The 22725-nt window shown below is 37.8% G+C and overlaps 1 protein-coding gene across 3 annotated transcripts in view; it reads right to left on the bottom strand.

The window, feature by feature from the left end:
- FMN1 (formin 1) overlaps window positions 1-22725 on the bottom strand; it is a 353942-nt gene that overhangs the window by 148226 nt on the left and 182991 nt on the right. For all 3 annotated transcript variants that reach the window (XM_046652860.1, XM_046652862.1, XM_046652861.1), the window contains one exon: window positions 2989-3076. In XM_046652860.1, the coding sequence (XP_046508816.1) occupies window positions 2989-3076 (88 nt within the window). The remainder of the gene's footprint in view (window positions 1-2988; window positions 3077-22725) is intronic.

The raw sequence follows: 22725 nt of genomic DNA, 5'->3' as shown, positions 1-22725 counted from the left end.
AGAAGTGCCCACCTTACAAATGAAGGAAGCTTCTTTTTCAGAGTCGAACCAGTAAAAACTGGATTATCCACCTGTGGGAGGCAATTGTACACTGAAATATCTAAAACTATCATCAAGGTGACCAAGCTGTAATCTTAGAAGGGGAAAAACAACATAAGCAAATATATAACGCTGAGTAGAGTCAAGCAATATGGAGGTAATGATGCACAGGTATGATAAATATTTTCATCATGATGAAGGAAAATTCTCTTCTCTAACTGAAACACTAGTTTTCTGATTTATACATCAGTTCCTCATGAGTTTGTTAAGTGTTAGTTAGTGCATCTGTCTTTGTGCACTGACAGAGATGAATATATAACCAGAAGGCTGAAGAATGGTCTCTGAACTGTGGTCATTTCACTAGGGCTGACGTGCTGTGCGACTGTGCTGGTGCCAGTTGGCCTGACCTAACCAGATCTCACCGCAGCCCCCTTCAGATTAAAACAAACGTTTTAGGCCAGTGTCAGCACAGGGAGTCCTTTCATGAGGATGACAACACAAGGCCAAGTGCATTCCATTCACGACCAGACACGGACTCAGAATGAAATGTAACTGACACAGCCCGGGTTCCTAAGTGACCTTCAGATGCCAGTGTCAGTCAAATGATTCCAAAGAAAAGTTAAGCTCGGGTTATACTGCCATATTCATCTGGAATGCATTACTAAACAAAGACATGGACTGGAGATTATTTTTTTTTAGAACTTAGGAGCCAACTCTGTGGTAGGTGACAGAGGTGCTCGAAGCAGGAGAAAGAACTAAAAATGGTGCCCACAAGTCCTAGAAGTCTGTGATGCCACAATCAACATTTCCAATGATAAAATGCAAGTTCACTTCTGCTTCATGGAAGCATGTTCTTGTCTCAAGTAGAATACTGCAAAATGTCTAGGTGACCTAATCTTTTATTCTGGGTGAACTGATCCAATGAGGCTGGACTGCCATAGCAAGAAGGTTTATTGCCCTGAGTTGGCAACTGGAATGTTACATGGCTGGAATGACTCTCATCCATATGGCAACCTGATATACTACAGCAAGACATGCCTAAAAGGAACTGAATAAAAGCTAATCTGTTGTTGCCATTGTGAAGACCCACATCCTTAGTGCTACACATCATGGTGATGAAACCAAGCATACTTGGTTTTCACCAGGCTTATAAAGAGTACTGTTGTTTAGTACGGGATTCTGCCACTAGACCTGAAGGATTCCTCTTTAATTTCAATGACTGCATCCAAAAAGTCTCCTTGACAAAAGACTATAAACTTCCCTGCCAATATTTTTTTCTTTGATTTTTTTCATTTTTCCTTTGCCCTAACATCACAGTTTCCTGGGTTGAATTGACCAGAAACTCAATTTTCCTAGAAGATCTAACATCTAAAGTCACTGGAGAATCCTTTTCTAATTTTGATGGTGGACCTTTTCAGCCACCCTCTGACCCCAGTTCAAATCAGCTACTGCAACATCTTCTGAGGTTTCATATTCACACTCACACATTTAATTCTATTAAGTTTAAATATTAACAATGGATAACTTACTTGAATATTTGGTGACTATCATCTAATTCAAGATATTTTAGTTTTATGTGGAATGTTTAATGTTTGCAGTAAAGGAAAATTTTAAGACCTTAACAAAGCTCTTTTGAGAGGAAAAGTAGCGTGTACAAGTATTTTTTGTGTCTTTCAGTTCAGGACCTATGGGAGGCTTCTGCTGTGTACCAGAGTCAAACAACTGAGACAACACAGACTGAAGCCTGAAGGGCGGTGTGGTTCGAGGGTGTCTCCACTGTTAGACCCACGTTAACTTCTACTGACACCATCTACCAGAGATCGTATTACCCCTCAGAAAACGTTATCAGTGACATGTCAACAAAAAGATTTACATTTAACTGATTACTGAGAAAGGGGAGTACTGCTTTCATGCAAGACACAGATTTCAAAAAGATAAGATGGTTTTTAGTCTAACTTTTCTAAGAAAAAAAATATATAAGCAAAATTTCCTCTCTTTAAATGTCTTATTTCAAATTGAGCCAAAGATAACCAAGTTGAAATAACATCATTTGAAAAGATGAAGGGATTAAGAAACAATGATATAACCAAGTTGATGAAGAAGGGAAGTGTTTCTCCATAGAAGTAGTCTAGTTAATGAAGAAGAAATGATGGAATTAGTAGACCATTATTTCGCAAACTTCTAATGAAATAATGACTCTAGGCAAAGATTATTAGTGTTCACCAACATCATAAAGAGACAACCAGATATTACATACTTCTTGACAGAATATACAATAGCCTCTATGAAGCATTCTTTCCGCACTCAGATTAAGTCTCTAGATCAAAGTAGCAGTTTACAGGACCCACAGGGTATAGAAGAACACGATAAATAAAAGCTTGGCAATGCAGTAAGCAAAATCTAAAATGTGGGAAACTCCACAGGACAAGTGACCTGGTTTCTTCAAAAAATTAATTACAAAGGAAAGAGAAAAAAAGATGAAGGGTAGAAACTTCTAGATTCAAAGAAACCTGAAAGACACATCAAAGGTAATGCATGAAATTTGTTTGGATCTTCACTCAAACTGTAAATGAATGAATTAGTGAGTATATGAACAATTAGTGAAATTAGAACCACATATTTGATGACATTGAGAAGTTATTGCAAATGTTTTTAAATGAATTATAATGGCACTGGGGTTATGCTTGAAAAAGTATTCCTATCTTTTAGCATAGTACTAACATTTTTAATATATGAATTATACAATGTCTTACATTTGCTTCATAATAATCTAGTTGGTGGAGGGAGGGTGCTTCAGATGAAACAAAAGTGAGTTGATGGCTTTGTAGCTGGGTGTGGGGCACATGGGATTCACTATGGCATTCTAAGTTTCTGTATGTTTGAAATGTTCCACAATAAAATACTCAAAAATTTAAAAGTTGGAATAAAAAAGCGATGGAGAAGACTTACCCTGCTGGATATCCTTCATTTCTAAATGCAAACTCGATATCAAGATTCCCACAGTTTGAGATCGTTTTCCATCCAATAACTTGATGATCTGGAATTTAAAAATAAAATTAATGCAAACTCAAACAACCATGCAATCTTTCAGAGGCAAACCAAAAACATCAAGACTTTCAGATACTTTGATTGATGAAGTGAACGGATGCTACAGTCACTCTATTTTAACAATACTTTAATTTAAAAGCAACTTATCCACAACTATAGATATTTTATAAAGGAAAAACACCACCCTAAATTCCACCAGTCTAATATAAGCCCTAAAATCTTTATAACAGTTCACTCTGATGTTTTATTCAAACATGTCTTAACTTGCAATTGCAACATATGTGGTCTTTTATATTTAACTTTTCCACTGGTCATTGGCATATTTCCATGTTGCTACTTCTTAACTCACTGCATAACCTCCAATCTTCTTGGCTGCATCATCTGCTGAGCGGTTTAGGGGAAAGATCTTTGTGATCTCCACTCAGCTGTTTACCGGTCAGCATTGGAAAAATGACAACCTCTGGGAATTCAGCTATTTCCTCATGAAGTAAGGCTGACTGTACTTAGTTTGTACATTTATCCTAAAAGTTAAATGACGTAATCTGTGTAAAGCACCTAACATAATTCTTGACATAGAGTATTTAAATAGAACTTCCCTGTTTTGGAGAGTTAGGGTGCTTCGTATTTGTATTGTTATTAATATAAATAATAGAATAATTGTACATAAAGCTTTAATTCTAAATTGTTTACAATTGTTCTTTTATAATCACATATACGTATATCAACGTGTTTCCAATCTTTTTAGAAACTCCAAATACCTCATTGCCAATTATTTCAATCTTTATGAATATTCCATGGAGAGCTTTCCATAGTTTTGTGTTTCCCCAAACCCAGTAAGCCAAATCAGTTCCTAATAACATATCACACAGTGGCCACTAAGGAAAAATAATCTTTTTCTCTCGTGTGTCATGGCTACAAAAATCATTGGAAATAGACACAAAACCACCAATCTTATGTTTTTTAATGTACTTTCCCAGGTAAAATACAAACCAAGCAGCTATGCTTCCCCTCCCACTTAGATATTTTTAAACTCATCAAAATATAGATTTAAACTCATCAAAATATAGAAGACCAGATTTAATAGTAACAAATATCTACACTTATTAAACTAGCTGAGATTCTTGCTGCTTGAACAATAAGGAATAACATGAGTTTGTTCCAACCAAGACTAACTATCCAAATTATCTAATTACTTATCTATTGATCGATGTTGAATCAATTATTCCCTGCCCATTATCTTTCCTCTCCCTGCTCAGAATGGCTTTTTTTAAAAGAAAATAACTATTAGACCTAAAATACAGTAAATACTAAGCTTTCATCAAGATAAAAGAAAAATCTGATTTTCCAGTCTAATGTGTTTAATATTTTCAACATTACCTTGGAGAAAGATTCTTGGGAGGTATAGAATTTCAGGAGTTTTAAAAAGAAATAAAGAAGGTACTTAGTATTTTTACTTTTTTATATGAACGCAAAAGCAGAGGAGGAAGAGAGATCTTTTTTAAAAAGGCAGTTACCAGTTTTTTCTCAGGGAACACACATTTAAAGTGAAATGATTTTTAAAAGCCCAATACAAAATTAAGAAAACCCATGTAAGTTTTATGTAAATATTCAGCCATGCATTCATTTATTTAACAGCTATCTGCTGTGCATCTGCTTTGTGCCTGGCACTGCTCTGGACGCTGAGGATGCAGAGGGGACCGAGATAAACCAAGTCCTTGTCTCATGAAGTTTGTACAGCTTAGTGATTTAAAAAAACCCCTTTGGTAAAATAGCTGAAAACAACCAACAAGGCAAATCGAACCATCACCTGAACTAACCTGCAGAGCAAATTCAAAAGAAGAAAGGCTTTGGGAAATGACTAGACTTATTCTTAAATGTCCAGGATAGTGACTGATAGAACCTTGAAACAATGTGATACAACCTTGGCCGTGGCATGTAAGTTGAAGTCAAGGAGACAGGCACAGGAATCAAATTTATGATGAGACCACAACTGGGTAGCAAAAATTTATTCAAACAAGCATTCACCAAGTTATCCAGTTAGGATTTTGAAAACCACAGGTAACACATTCTACCTACAGGAAAGACAAGGTTCGAACGAGCGACCACAGAGAACTGAGAGAAAGAGGGATTGAGACTGTCTGTCATTGGGTAAAATAAGCAAACCCACTCCCTCTTCATTGTTCAACTGGGCTGAACTGTGGAAAGGATGTTGCCATCAGCCTTACAATTTTGTTCCTGCAAAGGATGTCCGCCACCCTTGCAATTTTGTCTAATGACTTGCCATGGCAGCTATTTGGAAAGAGTGTTTGTTACTGTTAGCTGGACTAAGACCTTACTTGTGAAATACTGGCTTTTTCAAAACTAGCTAAAATGGTAGGAATGCAATGAACAATGAATGGATATATGTCCTAAGTCCTCTTAGTTTTTTTTTTTTTTTCATGTATTGGAAGGCTTTTTTTTTTTTTTTTACTATAGTAAAAGAATAAACTGAACATAACATGAAATCTACCCTCTTAACAAATTTTTAAATGTACAGTATTGTTAACTAGATGCACAGTGTTGTACAACAAATCTCCAGAACTTTTTCATCCTACATGATGGAAACTTTATACCCATTGAAGAGCTACTCCCCATTTCCTTCTCCCCTGGCCTCTGGCAACCTTTTGCTTTTATGAGTTTGACTACTTCAGATACCTCATATATGTGGAATCATGCAGGAGTTGTCCTTCTGTGATTGGCTGATTTCACTTAGCAGGTTCATCCATGTTGTAACATGTGACAGCATGTCCTTCTTAAGGCTGAATAACATTCCATTGTGTGTATGTGCATGTGTGTCTCTCTAACACTGTCTTTATCCACTCATCCATTATTGGATATTTAGGTTGCTTTCACTTCTTGGATATTGAGTATAATGCTGAATTGAACTTGAGAGTACAAATATTTCTTTGAGATCCTGTTTTCAATACTTGTGGATAAATACCCAGAAGGGGGGTTGCTGGATCATGTAGTTCTATTTTTAATTTTTTGAGGAACCTCCATACTGCTTTTCATAGTGGCTGCACCATTTTACATTTCCATTAACAATGCACAACGGTTCCCATTTCTCCACACCTTCACCAGCGCTTGCTCGGTTTTTTCTTGTCATCGTTGTTGGTTTGATAACGGTCATCTTAACAGGCATGAGGGGATACCTCATTGTGGCTTTGATTTGCATTTCCCTGATGATTAATGATGTTGAGCATCATTTCATCTACGTGTTGGCCATTTATTTGTATGTCTTCTTTGGAGAAATAATCTATTCATCAAGTCCTTTGGCCATTTTTCATCAGGTTTTTACTTTATTGAGTTCTAAGAGCTTCTTATATATTTTGGGATATTAACCTCTTATCAGATACGTGGTTTGCAAATATTTTCTCTCATTCCATAGGTTGCCTTTTCACTCTGTTGGTTGTTTCCTTTGCTTTTCAAAAGCCTTTTTTTTGATGTAGTCCCACTTATCTATTTTTGCTTTTGTTGCCTGTACTTTGGTGTCATAACCAGGAAATAACTGCCAAGACCAATGTTATAAAGCTCTCCCTGCCATCTTTTCTTCTGGGATTTTATAGTTTCAGATCTTATGTTTAAGTCTTTAACCCATTTTGAGTTGATTTTTGTTTTTGCTGTAAGATAAAGGACCAATTTCATTCTTTTGCTTATGGATATCCAGTTTTCCCAACATCATTTGTTGAATAGACTAGTCTTGGCACCCTTGTTGAAGATTGTTTGACCACATATGCATGGGTTTATTTCTGGGCTCTCTATTCTGTTCCACTGGTCCATATGTCTGTCTTTATACCAGTACCATACTGTTTTGAAGACTATAACTTATAATATGTTTTGAAGTTAGGAAGTGAAGGACAGTATTAAACAAATTACAAGCAAAAATGTACAAGTAAAGAGAGGGTAAAAAAAAATGAAGTGAAAAATGAATATATATTTTTAAATATCCTCAAGTCCAACAGGCAAAACGGCTGAAAAGAAATACATGGAAGAAAACAACACATTGGACTAATAAACAGACCACGTGAGAGTTTAGTCGGCTAAAATGTCTGGTCTAAGACTTCAGTATATATTCAGATCTTTCCAAAATTGATTAGAGATTGGGCCAAGCAGCGTGCGAAGAGAAGGTGTCAGGGGCAGAGAGGAGGAGGAAAAAGGAAACTTGAAGACTGAAAGGGAGAAAAAGGAAGAGAGGTGCTCTGTGGGGTCCCAGGGCATACTTTATGATTCCGCCCAAGTCTTGGCCAACCTGGTCACGGGAGCGCAGACCGCAACAAGCAAGCGTGCCTTCGCTGAACACACATTTGTCAAATAACTCCCATCTCCCAGGTATTGAGCTCAAGATTGGAGGTGTTTAAAGTTCTGCCTTTGGAGAGTTGACAAGTGCACAGAAATATTTGTTCTGTATATTTTTTTCTATTTTCTTTTTGTGAATTTATGATGTTTAATTACAAAAGCAATAAATGCTTATTGTAATAAGAAAATTTATACTATACGAAATGCAAAAAAAGGAAAACGTGAAATACTCTCATCCCCCAATTCTACTGCCCAGTTATCATCACAAGAAATGGAGGTTTGTTTCTTCCCAGACCAAAACACATGTGCATGCCCACATGTGTGTAGGGTTTTATGTTTATAAAAATGGCAAACAGTACATTTTTCTTTGCAACTTTTTTCCCCATTCTGTATCATTTTTTTTTCTTTCACAAATAGCTTGTTATCTTCCATGTCAGTATAGGCAGACCCGCTTCTAAATATGATGCACAATTTAAGTATTCCTCTATAGATGGACATTTAGGAATTTTCCAAATTTTGTCAATTGTGCACAATGTTGCAATGAACAACCATGCAGATACATCCTTATATTTCTATAGGAAAGATTCATAGATGTTGTTCAAACAATATGTCCATTTTAAATTTTGATAAATATTGCCAAATTGTTTCTAATAGGTGCTATCAATTTACATTCCTGCCATGTATTCGAGAGTGACTTATCTTGTCCCCTCATCCACTCTCAGTATCATCAATTTATAAAATTTTGGCCAATATCATAGGTAAAAGTTTTTTTCACTATTCTGCATTTTTAACGAACTAATAGTAAGGTTACAGATTTGGCTATTGGTCATCTGCTCTCGTGAATTGTCTTCACATCCATTTGCCATGTTTTTCAATTACTAGATTAGGCTGGTACAGTGCAAAGAAATGTAAATAAAGACATAGTGAATAGCAAGAAGAAAGATTTACACAGAGATTGCTGTGGAAAAGGGGCATTTTCTAAAGGAAGAGGAGGGAAGAGAACTCTTATTGCACCCCAACTAAGAGCTAAGTATTGTGCTCCTCTGCTCACGAGCCAATCCAAATGGACAGTTGTGAATTGGGGGCAGTGGGCATCACAATATTGTAAACTTTTATTCCTTTAGTGGCCCCCTGTGGACTTCCAGCGTGATGATAACACTTCACACTCAAGAGTCCTGTAAAGTAAGGAGACTCATCTCATTGCTAGAGCAATGAAGCAAGGGGCACCAAAACAGAACAACACTTCATTCTTCACCTTTCTGACATTTATGACCCAATATCACAACTCCTTACCCAGCTATATACCTATTACGTGAGGTTTTTACTTTCATAGCAGAGTAGCTAGCAAGAAACCACTAAGGAGGGAAAAAGACATGAGCGAACAAAATTGATGCAGAAAATGAACAGGAGAAGAAAGAGGGAGAACAAAGATTTAGAACTTGACAAAAGATTTTTTTTTAAAGAAGCTCAATTAGTTATCAACCAACAATTATTATATTGTTTTTAAAATAGTTTTTTTAGAATCATGGTGAAGTTTCAAATAACCAGATCCAACGTATGTAGAAGGTTCTATGAACTCAGAATCCCTTGTCTCTCTTTTATTGCACTGTATGCATTCTTGGTAAGTTAACTTCTAGACAAAGTAAACTTCAAGCATTCCTCTCTGAAGAGAAAGAACATATGACAAGAAGATTAATTAATTTCGAGTATTTACTCTCCCCAGTGCACTAGCTTCTCTAATATATCCTGGGCTTGAAAGAAATCAAACTCACTCTCCTAGACCTGCTGTATTTGCATTACTGAACAGTGTGGACTGGTGAGCATAATGATTATCTGGAAAATTTTTAGAATCCTACGTTACCCGAGATTGTCAGATATTTAAGTCTGCCCTTTTTATAGTAGGAAATTGAGCACATCCTTTAAAAATAACTGAAGGATTTTAGATATAAATCTTATATCAAACCTTTTTTTTTCTTTAAAGATTGGCACCTGAGCTAACATCTGTTGCCAATCTTCTTTTCTTTTCCTTCTTCTCCCTGAAGCCCCCCAGCACATGTTGTATATTCCAGTTGTAGATCCTTCTGGTTGTACTATTTGGGATGCTGCCTCAGCATGGCTTGATGAGTGATGCCATATCTGCTCCCAGGATCCGAACCAGTGAAACCCTGGGCTGCCAAAGCAGAGCACGCGACCTTAACCACTTGGCAACAGAGCCTGCCCCCAAACTATTTTTTAATTCAAAAATTTAATTAATCAGCACAAACCCATTCTTTAAGCGCTCTGGTTGTTGTAATCCTGTGCTATTTTAACAATTTTTTAAAGTTGTCTGGCCCAAGTCGAAGGTACCTAGAAACATAACAATCTAAGTAGAAATACATACAAAACTAAGAACTATAGCCATGAATACAATGGTTCTTCTCTCTTGCTTTTAGCTTTAACAGGCTGAGCTGTCACGGCCCCTTGGCCAGCTATGGAAAGTGATTGGCATCATAGTCTGATGACTAGTTGTTAAAAGTCAGGAGACCAGCCTTCCATTTCTAGGCCTGCTCTGACTCATCGTCACATCAACGCTGAAATGCAGTCAGTCCAATTCAATAACACTCACAATATGCCAACTCCTGTGTTGGTGTACTGAAGGGATATTAAGAGTAAAAATAATTAAGTATATACATACACATCCTTGTTCAGTGGAAGTTCAACGACTAGTTTAAAAGGGTAACTCATAAAAAAGCCTAATAGAGGGAGCTATTTACAGGGATCAGTTAACAACAAGAGTTTCTGATTGTTCTTAGGTATATGATCCCTAAAAAACAATGCCAAGACTCACAGAAAATGAGGGTTTTGAAAGAAAGGGTTGTTTTGGGCACACTCTTTCTTTGGGTCAACCGAAAACACTCCCAAAGTGTTACATTCAGTGACTTTTTCCTGAAATGAAAGTCCAGGTCTCACCTTCAGGACACCTCTCCACGAAGGAGAGTTGAGAGGTGATAAGCTCTGCAGGCCATGATCCCCAAATGACACTGGAACTCACGTTCCAGTTTATCTACACAGAAAGGGCTCTTTCCATTCTGCATGGCCACCAGGGTGAAGGTTCTTCCAGGCATTAAGACCAGCCATCAGCAGGGGCTTTCACATCGTAGAAGACCTTGAGGCTAGTCTGCCACATTTGAATGTTGGATATCGGGAGGATTCCTGACTTTCCTAGTCCATAGTTTCATAATGTGAATGTCAAATCAATAGTTTTCCATGTTTATGTGGAGCCAGTAGACAGAATTATGCCTTGAAGCTCCCAATGTGACTTCCTTCCATGTGGGTTTTGGAAAAAAGTGCCCACTCCAGGCTATTCAAGAAAGACATTTCAGGAACCATTTACGAGAGAGTAGGAGTACTTTGCTCATCCAATGCATACTCTGCTTGAAGTGGATTTGGGAATCATTTAACCCATAGCATTGAAGAAACCTTCAAATGTTGCCTAACTTATCCTTCTGCCTTTGGGTTGGCCCAGAAACCCAGATATTGAAGGATGGATCTCACTTTTGAAGCAAGTTTACACTGAAGAAATTATTAAGGTTGCACTTGAACAATGCACACATATGTATAGTCATTTTCTATCATCAAATAAAACACAGTCCTGCCTCAGTTAATTGCAAACACAACCTAAACTTTTCATCCTATTCCTATTCTATGACTATTCCCAATACCCAGTTTTCATTCTTCTTTGTCCTCATGTACATACTACTTGATTTGTTATAAACCTCAAAATCATTTTCTAGTATTAACTTTTGGCACTGCAGCATTTCGCTTTATGTCTGACTCAAATTCCTCATGCTTCCATGTCAAACTATCTTTTTCTGTCCCCAGACAAGGGAGATAATAGCTGGTTTCACCATCCCCTACACAAAGCTCCTTCATAAACCTCAAGACGATCTTTCTTTTTTTTAAACAAGAGATGCTTTATATCAAATCCTTAAAAATCAGGTTTTGAGAAACGTTAGCAAGCCCTCAGTTTATCTTGGTCCTATCTGGAGTCAGCTGAACTTGGCAGCACATGGCCTTCTCCTAGGTGTAATTACAGTCTGGAGGAGAATGCAATTTGTGCAGCATTCCACTGACCTACAAGCTGACCTTGTGCAGGGGCAAATTCACAGGTTGCGTTAAACCCTATTAGACATGCCTAGTTTAAGGCAAAGCCTTTCCAGACCCACACCGCATGCTAGGATTAGGGCATGTCCCACATGCGTACTATTACATCGCCTAAGGAACTCTCGCAATGCCTTCCGGAGGGGGGAAAGGCAGGCCCACATCCCACACTGTCTCAACCTGCACCTTAAGCCAGTGTATCCAAATTATTATTATTTCTTACATATGTGGGTTTTTAGAAAAACCTGTCTCTTTGAATAAGAATTAAGATAGAAATGGGAAGACAGATTTGCTACACTGGAAAAACCATACCCTGCCTGCTCAGGTAGAAAAGTCTTGCCAGACAGATTGAGAAAGAATTCCTGCCAGGTCCAGTGGGATTTTCACATCTACATAAAATCCATATATATATCTTCAGCTTTCTGCCTCAGCTTGGCAGATGTGGCCAGAAGTAAAAATAAAAATAAATGGTCTGAATAGACCATGAATGCTGGAAGCATGCTTAGCCAAGTGAGTTTGGCAAAGCCACAAAATTAAGAGAAACAGAAAAGCCTTCTTCTTCTAGGGAGCCTTCCTTGTCTCAAAATGAAGATGATGTCTATACTTTACCTTCGCTAGATACCAAACACATTCAAATCCATACCAGACCAAGTAGGTATTCTGTTCGTTGGCTTAGTCCTCACATTTGAACTTCCTCAGTTTTCATCACAGGATTTTCATCTCCAGTGAGGTTGGTTTTATCAGAGAGCCTGGAGAACAGGCACCATGTCCAGCAAAATATAGCCACATGCTTTATCACCAATGAACATCTCCTGGGCACTTCAGGCAAATAAGTGCATATGAAAGTTGCCGCTTTTCCAGTTGGAATCACCCTTTCCACACCAAAAAATAAATAAATGAAGGATCCACATACATGGGTAGGTATTTACTTTCGTGACAATGATATGCATCAAATACCCACGTGCAGGACATTCTTGACTCTATCGAACAAATGAGTACATGGTTTGCTTGTCTCAGGGAGGTTGAACAACACAGTGGAGAATACATAGAAAGTAGACAATCTGACTTTCCAAAGAAAAAAATCTAAAAAACACTTTATTTTGTGGCTTCAGACTGATGGTATCTTTTGCTTATGTTTCATATCGACACTTACTGAATGCCACTATTTGGCAAATCTACAGACATTAAGAGGCTGGCATACAGCACAGGTGCTACTGATGACAAGTCAGCTTGTCTTATGAATGGTAATCCTTTGCATTTTGAAGTCACTGGCTTCCAAAGGGATCAAGGTGCTTTCATAATGACTGTTGCATTTATCTTGAAGACATTCTCGTTGACTAGGTTGGAAGGCAGGTAGAATCCCATGTTAGAGATGTAGAAATTGATGCACCTATCCTAAGGGCTACAAGCTCTGATGATTAAGCTAATCATTTACTCTGGATACCTCCAAATCACAATATAAATTAACATGGGGTTCGAACTTTGACTGGATTTTACAGAGCAGTATCTTCTGGGGATGAGATACGGTATAATAGAGAATCCCTAGGCTTAATTTTTACTCTCATTGAACTGTCACCCATTCACATATGCCCCAAATTGAAACTTATAAGTAAGAGAAATATAATTTGAAAAATAGAATGAGAATTTCCCAATGGAAATTCCAAAAAGTGACACAAGGTGATACAAGGCCCTAACGCATGGTAGACCACGGATGCAGGCCTTACATAAAAAAAAAAAAAAGGTCACAGGAAGGAACAACTGACACGATCCTACTTCATAGCTGTGGCTATTCTTGTGCCTTCCCTGCCATTTCTAGCGTGGCAGTGACTAGAGATGGGACAGGTAAGCAACTACCTCTCCCAGCCAGGGCCAGGAGCGAGGGCCACCTGGAGGAGAACTGCAGGACCAGAGCTGGCAGTCGTCTTGCTCTCTCCTCAGGGAGAGTGAGCGCTTCTTTGGAAGCAAGGAATCATTTCTTGGCAGGTACCTGGGAAAATAAACGCTGACTCAGGTTCCTTGTTCCCTTCTTGTCCCTGTGCTCCATCCCCTGCCACTCTTGGGCAACACATCCAGAGAAGCTAGTTCGCTGACTCCATGGTGCCCTATTATAAAGTGTCCTTTGACTTGGTGCAAATAAGCCCTTGCTGCTGATGGCCAGCATGGCCGGGTATGCTTCTGAGTAGTGACCGCCGTCAATTGGCCTGATAATGCCATTAAAATAAGCTTTCCACATGCGGCCTGATTGTCTGTCCCACTAAATGTTTCAAGGAAAACTGAGCTTCACTGTTCTGTCAAACTGTTAGGTCTGAATCTCTTCCATGGCCTTATTTTTGGGGACACACAAATTGCTCGGATGAAGTTTACTTTAAGGATTTAGGCTCTTCACCAAGAAATATGAAAAGGCAAATTGTCATCCTATCCTGCGTCTGAGAACATATTTGGCATCCATTCCCTTACTGATGAGGCAGAAAAACACTTTTATTGATTTTCAGGCTAATGAATTCTGTTCAGAAAGCAAATGCAGAGAAGGCCATAGCAGGTGAAGGTTGTGGCTGGGCAAGGAGTGGAGGGTACCATGGAGGATGGAGGGAGGCAGGGATGTGGGCAACTGATAATCCAGATGGTTTTGGAGTTTTTGTACCATGTCAAAACAAGCTCCAAAACCAAATCACATGCATTTTCCCATTGATCAGATACTTGGGGGAGAAAATGAGCAAGAGACATGAGTGCATTCATTGCCCTATCTTCAGACAGGATGAAAGCTACTGTCACACAAAGGTACGGATGAGAAACATCATCCTGTTATTTCTTAGAGTTCAAGGTCCCTTAAAGAGCACTTTCTTGTAATGAACATGAAGTAATTCTAAACCACTGACAACTAATCTGGTGAGAAGCAACTAGATAGAGTGTGAAAAAGAAAACAACAGACTATGAAAAGATCCAACTTCTGGTAAAACAGAAAACAAAAAAAATAAAACAGGGGGTGGGTCCAGTAGTGTAGTAGTTAAGTTTGTGCACTCCGCTTCAGTGTCTCAGGGTTCACAGGTTCGGATCCCAGGAGCAGACCTACACACTGTTCATCAAGCATGCTGTGGCAGCATCCCATAAAATAATAGAGGAATCCCATAAAAAAAAAAAACAAAAAAAAAAACAGACGAAGACTGGCACAGATGTTAGCTCAGGACCAATCTTCCTCACCAAAGACAAACAAAACAGAACATAGGCCCAGCTGTCCAAGACTCTGCCTTTCAAACTGATGGTGTGAATGCTAAGTTATGGTGGTCAGAAAGTGAGAGGAATTTGGACTTTCTTTGGGACAGATGTTAATAATATCAAGATAATCCAGAAAAATTCAATTCCATCCCTTCAGGTGGCCTCCAACCATCGTGGCTCAGCTCTTTGAAGGCCAGGAACTTATTCCACATATGTAATTCAACCTCTAACAGCAGGGTGAAGAATTTATTTGTTCTCTGTTTTAGCAAGGATGGGAGTACAGTGGCTTACCACTCAAGACATACCAGAGGCACGATGCCACAGGATCTTTGAGTCATGTTTTACTGGTTTTTTGTTTTAAATTCTATATTATAATCCCACTTTAAATTCCTGTCCCAAGAACCACTCTGCACAGCTATCAAAGACTGGAAGAGGAAAGGTTCCTTCTCTTCCCCGTCTCACCCCACTAGACCTAGCATTGAGGACAAAACCAGAAGCTTTCTCTCAATTATTCCTAAATTGCATGGGAAACATCTCCATTCTACATACCTCTATATACTGTAGGCAAAGCCCTTAGAGAAGTTTGGTGGAGGCACTAGAAAGTTGTCTATAATATGAGGCAATTAAGAATTTATGGGATATCCTCTACAATTCAGTGTATGTATGAATTACCAGGGACCTCATTAAAAATATAGATTCTCATTCACTAGGAATGGGATGGGATCTGTTTTGGATGAAATTTCATTCCCCCTAAAAAAAAGATATTGAAGTCCTAACCTCCAGTACCACAGAATGTAACCTTATTTGGAAATAGAATCATTGCAGATGTAATTAATAAGGATGAGGTCATACTGAAGTTGGGTGGGCCCCTAACCCAATAGGACTGGCGTTCTTATAAGAAGATGGCCACACAAAGAGACAGAGACACAGGGAGAGGACCAGGTGACAAGGAAGGCAGAGACTGGAGTTATGCAATTGCACACCAAGGAATGCCAAAGACTGTCAGCAAACCACCAGAAGATGGAAAAAGAGGTGAAGGAGTCCCCTACCAGTTTCAGAGGGAGCATGGCTCTGCCAATACCTTGATTTCAACCGTCTAGTCTCCAGAAGCATGAGACAATAAATTTTTATTGTTTTTAGTCACCCAGTTTGTTGAGGCAGCCCTAGGAAACTGATACAGAGCCTGAGATTCTTATATTTCTAATAAGCTACCAGGTGATGCTTACGCTGCTGGTACATGCACCACAATTTGAGTAGCCAGGTGACCACAAATGAATATATTATTTTGTTCACTATCACTGGCACTTAGCACAGTGCCTGACGTATATGCACGTATGTTTATATAATCCTTGCTTCTCCGAGTTTTTTGGCTAACTAGCCGGAAATGTGCCTCTTTCTCTATCAATTTCCATGAAGTCCTCCCTTAAAGCTATGTGCTCAGTCAAGAAGAACAGCTTTCTCATATAAAGCCAGTCCCAGGTACACAGATACCCAGATTGCCCTCCTAAGGATTCTAAATAACAAAGTTTGTAAGACCTTTGGACTCCCTCTCTTATCTATATAATTTCTCATTTAATGTTAAGACATTGAACCCAGTCTCATTTATATTCTTGGTGGCTCAAATAGGGACTTTTCTCTCCAAAATTTAGAGTGTTAGGCTTTTGAACAGAACACATGCTAATAATTACTCTGAGCTGGTTAGAGATAATGGGCACCAGAAAAGTTATTATCTTCAATGTCATCGTATGTCTTTGATATGATAATCATTGCATTCAAGATATCAGAAATGATGGATGGCCTTTGATTTTGAATGTACCATGATGCAAATTACCTGGCTCCTTCTCACTCCTGCTTGGAAGGTGAAGAGCTAGTGACAGTGGGCACTCCTAGTTTCAGGGCCTCAAGCCACCAGACAACAAAATCTGTGACAAAGCTCAAAGAGAAATACATCTTTGTCTAAAGATACCTAAGGCTATTTTACTTTCTCCTTTTATGGACACATTTCACCTAGAACAACCTCTCAGATAGTCTTAATTTGCAGCCATTGCTATAATATACACTATTTACAACTAAGTCATTCTGCTTTGTTAACTTTCTAGGTAACAGTTGATGTAAGTGCCACACTACTTCTAGTAGACTGAGTTCCTCCATAAACATAAAATGATGATTCCAGGAAATGTTAGTAAGAAAGAAAAGATGAAAGAGCGTTGTATATACATATTTTAAAAACTGCTACAAGATTCTGTTAGGGCTTACCGGTGTATAACCCAGCATATTTCCCCTGTAATTAGTCTTTATCATCCTCCTTACTCTCACAGCACATCTAGGATGGAAAGCAAGCACATATTATAACCTATCCTCCGTCACCTATGTGAATGGAATAACACAGTGATCCAAAATATTTATTCACCATCATCCATGAAGCGTGAGGCCCTACATCCATCCTGACTAGATCATGAGGACATGTACCCTGAAGTTCTCTCATGTGAACAAGTCATCTTCTGATAGTACAAGTGCAACAAACACATGACAGATGATTTACCAAGAGTCACTTAGATGTCTGACTACTAGTCCTGTGTCCTTTCCCTCGAAATACATCTCATTCGAGCAAGGATGCACATGCCTCATTGTTCATGTTGCAACAAGGCAATAGCCTCTAAGATGTGAAAATCAGAACTACTTTGAGTTGTAGGGTAGCAGAGTAAAGGCCTTTTCACTTCCTTTTCTCCTATAAAAATTAACTCAAAATTATGAGACTGAAGACCAGAAACACAAAATCTATCTTCAGGGCAACTAACACACCCCTTTAATTTCAAAACAGAAAATGTGAAGGCAGAAGTAGTTGGAGGAGTGGTCAATTCCATGGCAGAGTGATGGAAGGACAAACCTAATTGCCTGCAGAGGAAGGCAGAACCTCAGACATGCATGAATTAGAGGTACCATGTGCTGGAGAGGCAAGGGTGAGGTAGGGAGCTAAAAATAAAGGGGTTGTTTAAAAGTTAGCATACGGTGCAATTAGGTGTCAGATATATAATCCCAACTATCATGATCAGGAAGTATGGTTTCCAGCAAAATTCAACTAGACCGATTTGGGACTGCAGACATCAGGCACAGCAGAGGGTGGCACTGAGGTCTTGTACTGGAATGGAGTAATTGTCAAAATCCCAGAACGTTCGTTGGCTTCCCTCTCAGAATGCTAGCAGTCAGGGTGACACTCCATTCCTAAGCCCCCAGTCAGGTGCCTGGAGAAATTCCACCTGGAAAAATGGATCAGTCTAAGAGCAAAGACAAACAGATCTTGTCATTTGGAGGGCCCCCAAAATGAAATGGCTGGTCTGCAATTGTTTACCCCACCATGAGACCCACCACTGGGCAAACCTTGTCCATTTACACTGAGCTTCCATCTGGGTTTATCATGCCTCAGTCTTACATATTAAATGGCAGCCAAGCCTGCCAAGGATTACCAACTATTTGAAGAAATCCTCTAACATGAAACACAGAGGTCAAAACCAAGAAACATAAAAAAGGAACAGGGAAGATGGAACAGAAAGAAAGCAGGAAGCAAATGAAAAAGTAAAGAAACTGTAATTTATGAACTCATAAATTGTAATCTTTTAAAAAAAAGCAAAATGAGTTTTTATACACTAAAATATTCTGAAATACAAAAATCCTTGTATACCAAAATAAGTAGTCCATAATAACTGTCCAAAATTGTAGAAGTAATAGGTAGCAGAATACCTACCAGAGGGGCAGCTAAGGGCATTGAAAACTGGCACCTCTGGGGAGCAAGGTGGGAGTGGGATGGGAGCAACAGGAAGCTTTTTTTTTTTACTTTTAAATGCTGTGAAATATCATACAAAAGAGTAGCACATGTACATTTATGTGCAGTTTAAAGGATGGCAAAAATAAACCACGTACTCACATTCCCCTTAAGAAAGCAAGAATTACCAGTATCTTTGAATTCCCTCTGTCTTCCCCCAGTTTTCCTCCAAAAGAACCATTCTTCTGAATTTTATATTTATTATTCCCTTGCTTTTTTTTTAAAAAAAAGTTTTGCCACAAATGTATGATTCCATAAACTTCCTTGGCTTGTTTTTTGAACTTCAGACTAATGGAATCATTCTTTCGTGACTTTTTTCTTTTCTTTTCTTTTCTTTTTCTGAGCAAATGTTGATTACATTCAACTCAGAACAAGAAATCTGAGAGGCAAATACATATATGAAAATATGTCTAATTGATACTGGCCTAACACAAGGTTGACATAAGGGAAACCATATTGTAGAAAAGACACCATATTGTCACTTTGAATGACCTCTGACTGACTGACTAACCCAGATATGCTCTGGCTCTGTAGATTTTATCATCCCTCAAAGCTGCTATAAATTGATAAATTTGTTCCTTTCAGTTCCTTAGGAATGTGATGATCCCCAGGCAGAGAGCCTATGCTGATAGCCATCATCAATGACAACTGAAAGATCAGGGTATAGGGTGTTGCTCTGGTCTCTGATGCATATCCAGTAAAACAGAAGACTATCAGCAACTAAGACAAGATGTCTCCCCCACCCAGAGACCAGCCCCCTATATAACTGGCCTGTAGTCTTTGTTCTGGAAGATGGTTCTTTCAGACATTAGTCGGCCATCTTACCCCTTGCTAGCAAGCTGTAATAAAATCCCTTTCTTTCCTACCACCTTGCCTCTTGACTATTGGCATGTCTTTTATTTTTTTTGTGACTTTTTTCACTGAACATCTTGTTTAAGCATCATCCATGGGGATGCACATAGCTGTAGCTGACTCTTTCTCAAAGCTATGTAGTATTCCATGATGTGACTTTACCTCAGTCCCTTCACCCACTCTAATGATGATGGACATGGCTGTTCAATTTCAGATTTTTTCTATTATAAACAAAGCTTTTAGAAACATTCTCATGTGAGTCTCCTGGTACGAATGTGTAGAAGTTTGAGCAGAGGGTGTACACATGTTCACATGAACTAGATACAGCCAAATTGTTTTCCAAGTATATGGAACAACGGATCTTCCCATTAGCAGCAAAGAGAGCTCCTGCTGCTCCATATGCTCCCAATATTTCACAAAGTTCTACTTTCTCATTTTTGCCAAGCTAGTGAGTCTAAAATGGTATCTCTGCATTTCCTAGTTGTTGATATCTTCTCATATGTTTTTGACCATTCATTCTATGACAATCCTGTTCACATCTTTTGCCCATGTCACAAATGTCTTCTCTAAGCTGTGGCTTATCTTTCCAATCCTCTTTGTGGTATCCTTTGATGAGCAAGAGCTTTTTATTTTAATGTTATTTTATTTTAACGTACATATCTTTTATTTGATTTATGCTTTTTTGTCTTTTTCACATGAAGTTAAGATATGTTCCTATATTCTTTTTTAGAGAATGAACTTTCTCCTTTCTCAGTCACGTGCTTGATAGATCTAGAATTGATTTTTATTCATGATGTGAGGGAAGGATCTATTTTCTTTCCTTTTAGCCATATATATTTAATTTTTTAAATACTTTTAATAGCCAATTTTGCCAACTGATCCGAGATACTACATTTGTCATATATTTGTTTCCATATATGCATGAATCTGCTTCTGAAATCTCAATTCTTTTCATTGATCTTTGTTTTGCTTTTTCTGTGCCAATTACTGCCATATTATAGCTATCTCATGGCCTATTTTATTTTTCTTGATATGAGGTAGAATAAGCATCCTACCTTGTTTTTGTTTTCATAGAGTTTATTTTTCTGAATTTTGTGTTATTATTCCTTTGGCTTTTTAAAACATAGTTTTGCCACAAATGTATGATTCCATACGTTTCATGTTTTTGAACTTCAGACCAATAGCACCATTATTTCACGACTTGCTTTTTTCATTAATCATCATATTTAAGGTGGGTTTTGTAAGGTTATTTTTGAACCTTTGCTCTTCCATATAAAATTTTAGAATAAGCCTGTCAAATTCTAAATAATCCTATTGAGATTTTGATTAGAATTACTTTGATACTAGAAATCAATTTGGGGTTAACTGATATCTTTATAATACTGGTTTTTCCTATTCATAAAGAGAATACATCTCTCCTTTTATTTAGGTCTACTTTAATGCTTTCAATATAATAATTTTTTATACATTGCCCACTTCAATTTGCTAATACTGTTTAGGATCTTCACATCTATCTAAGAAAAACTAGTCTAATTTTTCTTTTACTTCCTGTCCTTGTCTGGTAGTGCTATCAAGACTACATACTAGCTTTGAGTGTAACAGTTTTCTATTCTCTAAAGTATTTTGTGTAAGAAGGCAAAGTTTGTATAATAAAGCCATCTGGGCCTGGTATCTCCTTTGTGGGAAGATTTTAAACTACTGATCCAATTTCCTTAGTATTTACAGAATATTCAGGTGTTCTATTTCTTCTTGACTATTTTGGTAATGCATATTTTTCTAGAAAGTTGTTTATTTCATGTTATTTTCGTTTATTGGCAAAAGATTGTATTGTCTCATACATCTCTACACATCTGTAGTTGTATTCACTTTTACTTTTCTAACATTTTTATTTGTTTTGCTCAATCTTCCCAAAAGTTTGTGAATTGTATTATTGTTTTCAAAGGACAAAGTTTTGACTTTATTGATCTTCTGTGTTTAAAAATATTTTTAAAAAATTTTCATTCTCATCTTTTAGAATGAATTAGGTTGAGCCATATGAAAGTGTATGTTTGATCTCATTCGCCCTGCAAAAATGGCTTTTCTTGTCATTCAACCTCATTTTTCTGATTTCTTTGGTTTGTTTTCTTTTTCCAGCTATTAATTTTGAAAGCTTATTTTTGAAATTTTCTTTTCTAATATAAAACACTCATGATCATACGTTTGAGCTACATCTTATGAGTCTTGAAAACCAGTATTTATATTTTTTGAGTTATAAGTGTTTCTGAGTCCCATTACAATTTCTTTCTTGACCCATTAGTTATTTACCACTATGAATGCAAATTTTAAAAGACAAGGAAGTTTTTGTTATTGGCATGTTAAGTTGTCTGTTATCAATATATGATTCACAACAATTTCACTTTGTTGAGAGAATGTGGTCTGCTTGAAATTTGTTGAGATTTGCAGGACCTTTGCTTTTTAAGTCTTTTAAAACTGTTTCACTTTTAAAATTATATCCATGCATTATGTTGACAAAAATCAATAAAGTATAATAGTTAATTCAGTCTGTTTCATTGTTAGTATAGAAACCAACCTAAAATATCATACTTTAAGAGTTTTATCATCACCTAAGTCAGCCATTCTAGACATGTTTACATTTACTTATAGCCTATCATGTTCTAAAAGGAGGCCACCACAAACACAGATTACCATGAAAGCGAAATATAAATAGTAGTAGAAAGTGGAGACAAATTTTATCATCTTTTTGTTCTATTGCATGGTTTTCTCTTGGCACACCCTGAGGACTTTCATCTCTGAGCATCTAGCTTAAATTCATTTGCTTTAATTACATAGTTGTGTCCCAGTGGGACACATACAATGAAGTGATAGGGTGAAATGGACCTCAGGTAGCCCTCTGGGGGGCCCAAGAGCCATCAATGAATGAGAAACAAGGCTTCTGGTTGGAATCCAACCTTCTGTTCTCCTTTATGGGGGACGTGAGAGGATTTTTCATTATTCTTATTCCTGTTGATGATGGTGGTGATAACACGGGGCAACAGCAAACTCGTACGTGTCAGGCACAAAGCTAAATACTTGACATAGATTATTTTAACCCTCACAATGACCCTCTGAAGTAGGTACTACTGTTATCCTCACTTTACAGATGAGGGAACTATACAGAAGAGCCTGAGAAAGATGAAGGAACTTGCCCCTTGGATAAAGTGATGACTCAGAAAGAAAAAGCCAGGCCTGTGTGGTTTCCAGAAACCCCTGTTGAACCACTACACTACCACCTTCCATCC

The sequence above is a fragment of the Equus quagga genome, chromosome 2, assembly GCF_021613505.1.
Source record: "Equus quagga isolate Etosha38 chromosome 2, UCLA_HA_Equagga_1.0, whole genome shotgun sequence".
NCBI classification, from domain to species: domain Eukaryota; kingdom Metazoa; phylum Chordata; class Mammalia; order Perissodactyla; family Equidae; genus Equus; species Equus quagga.
The sequence above is the reverse complement of the archived record's forward strand: the minus strand, read 5'-3'. Positions and strand labels throughout refer to the sequence as shown.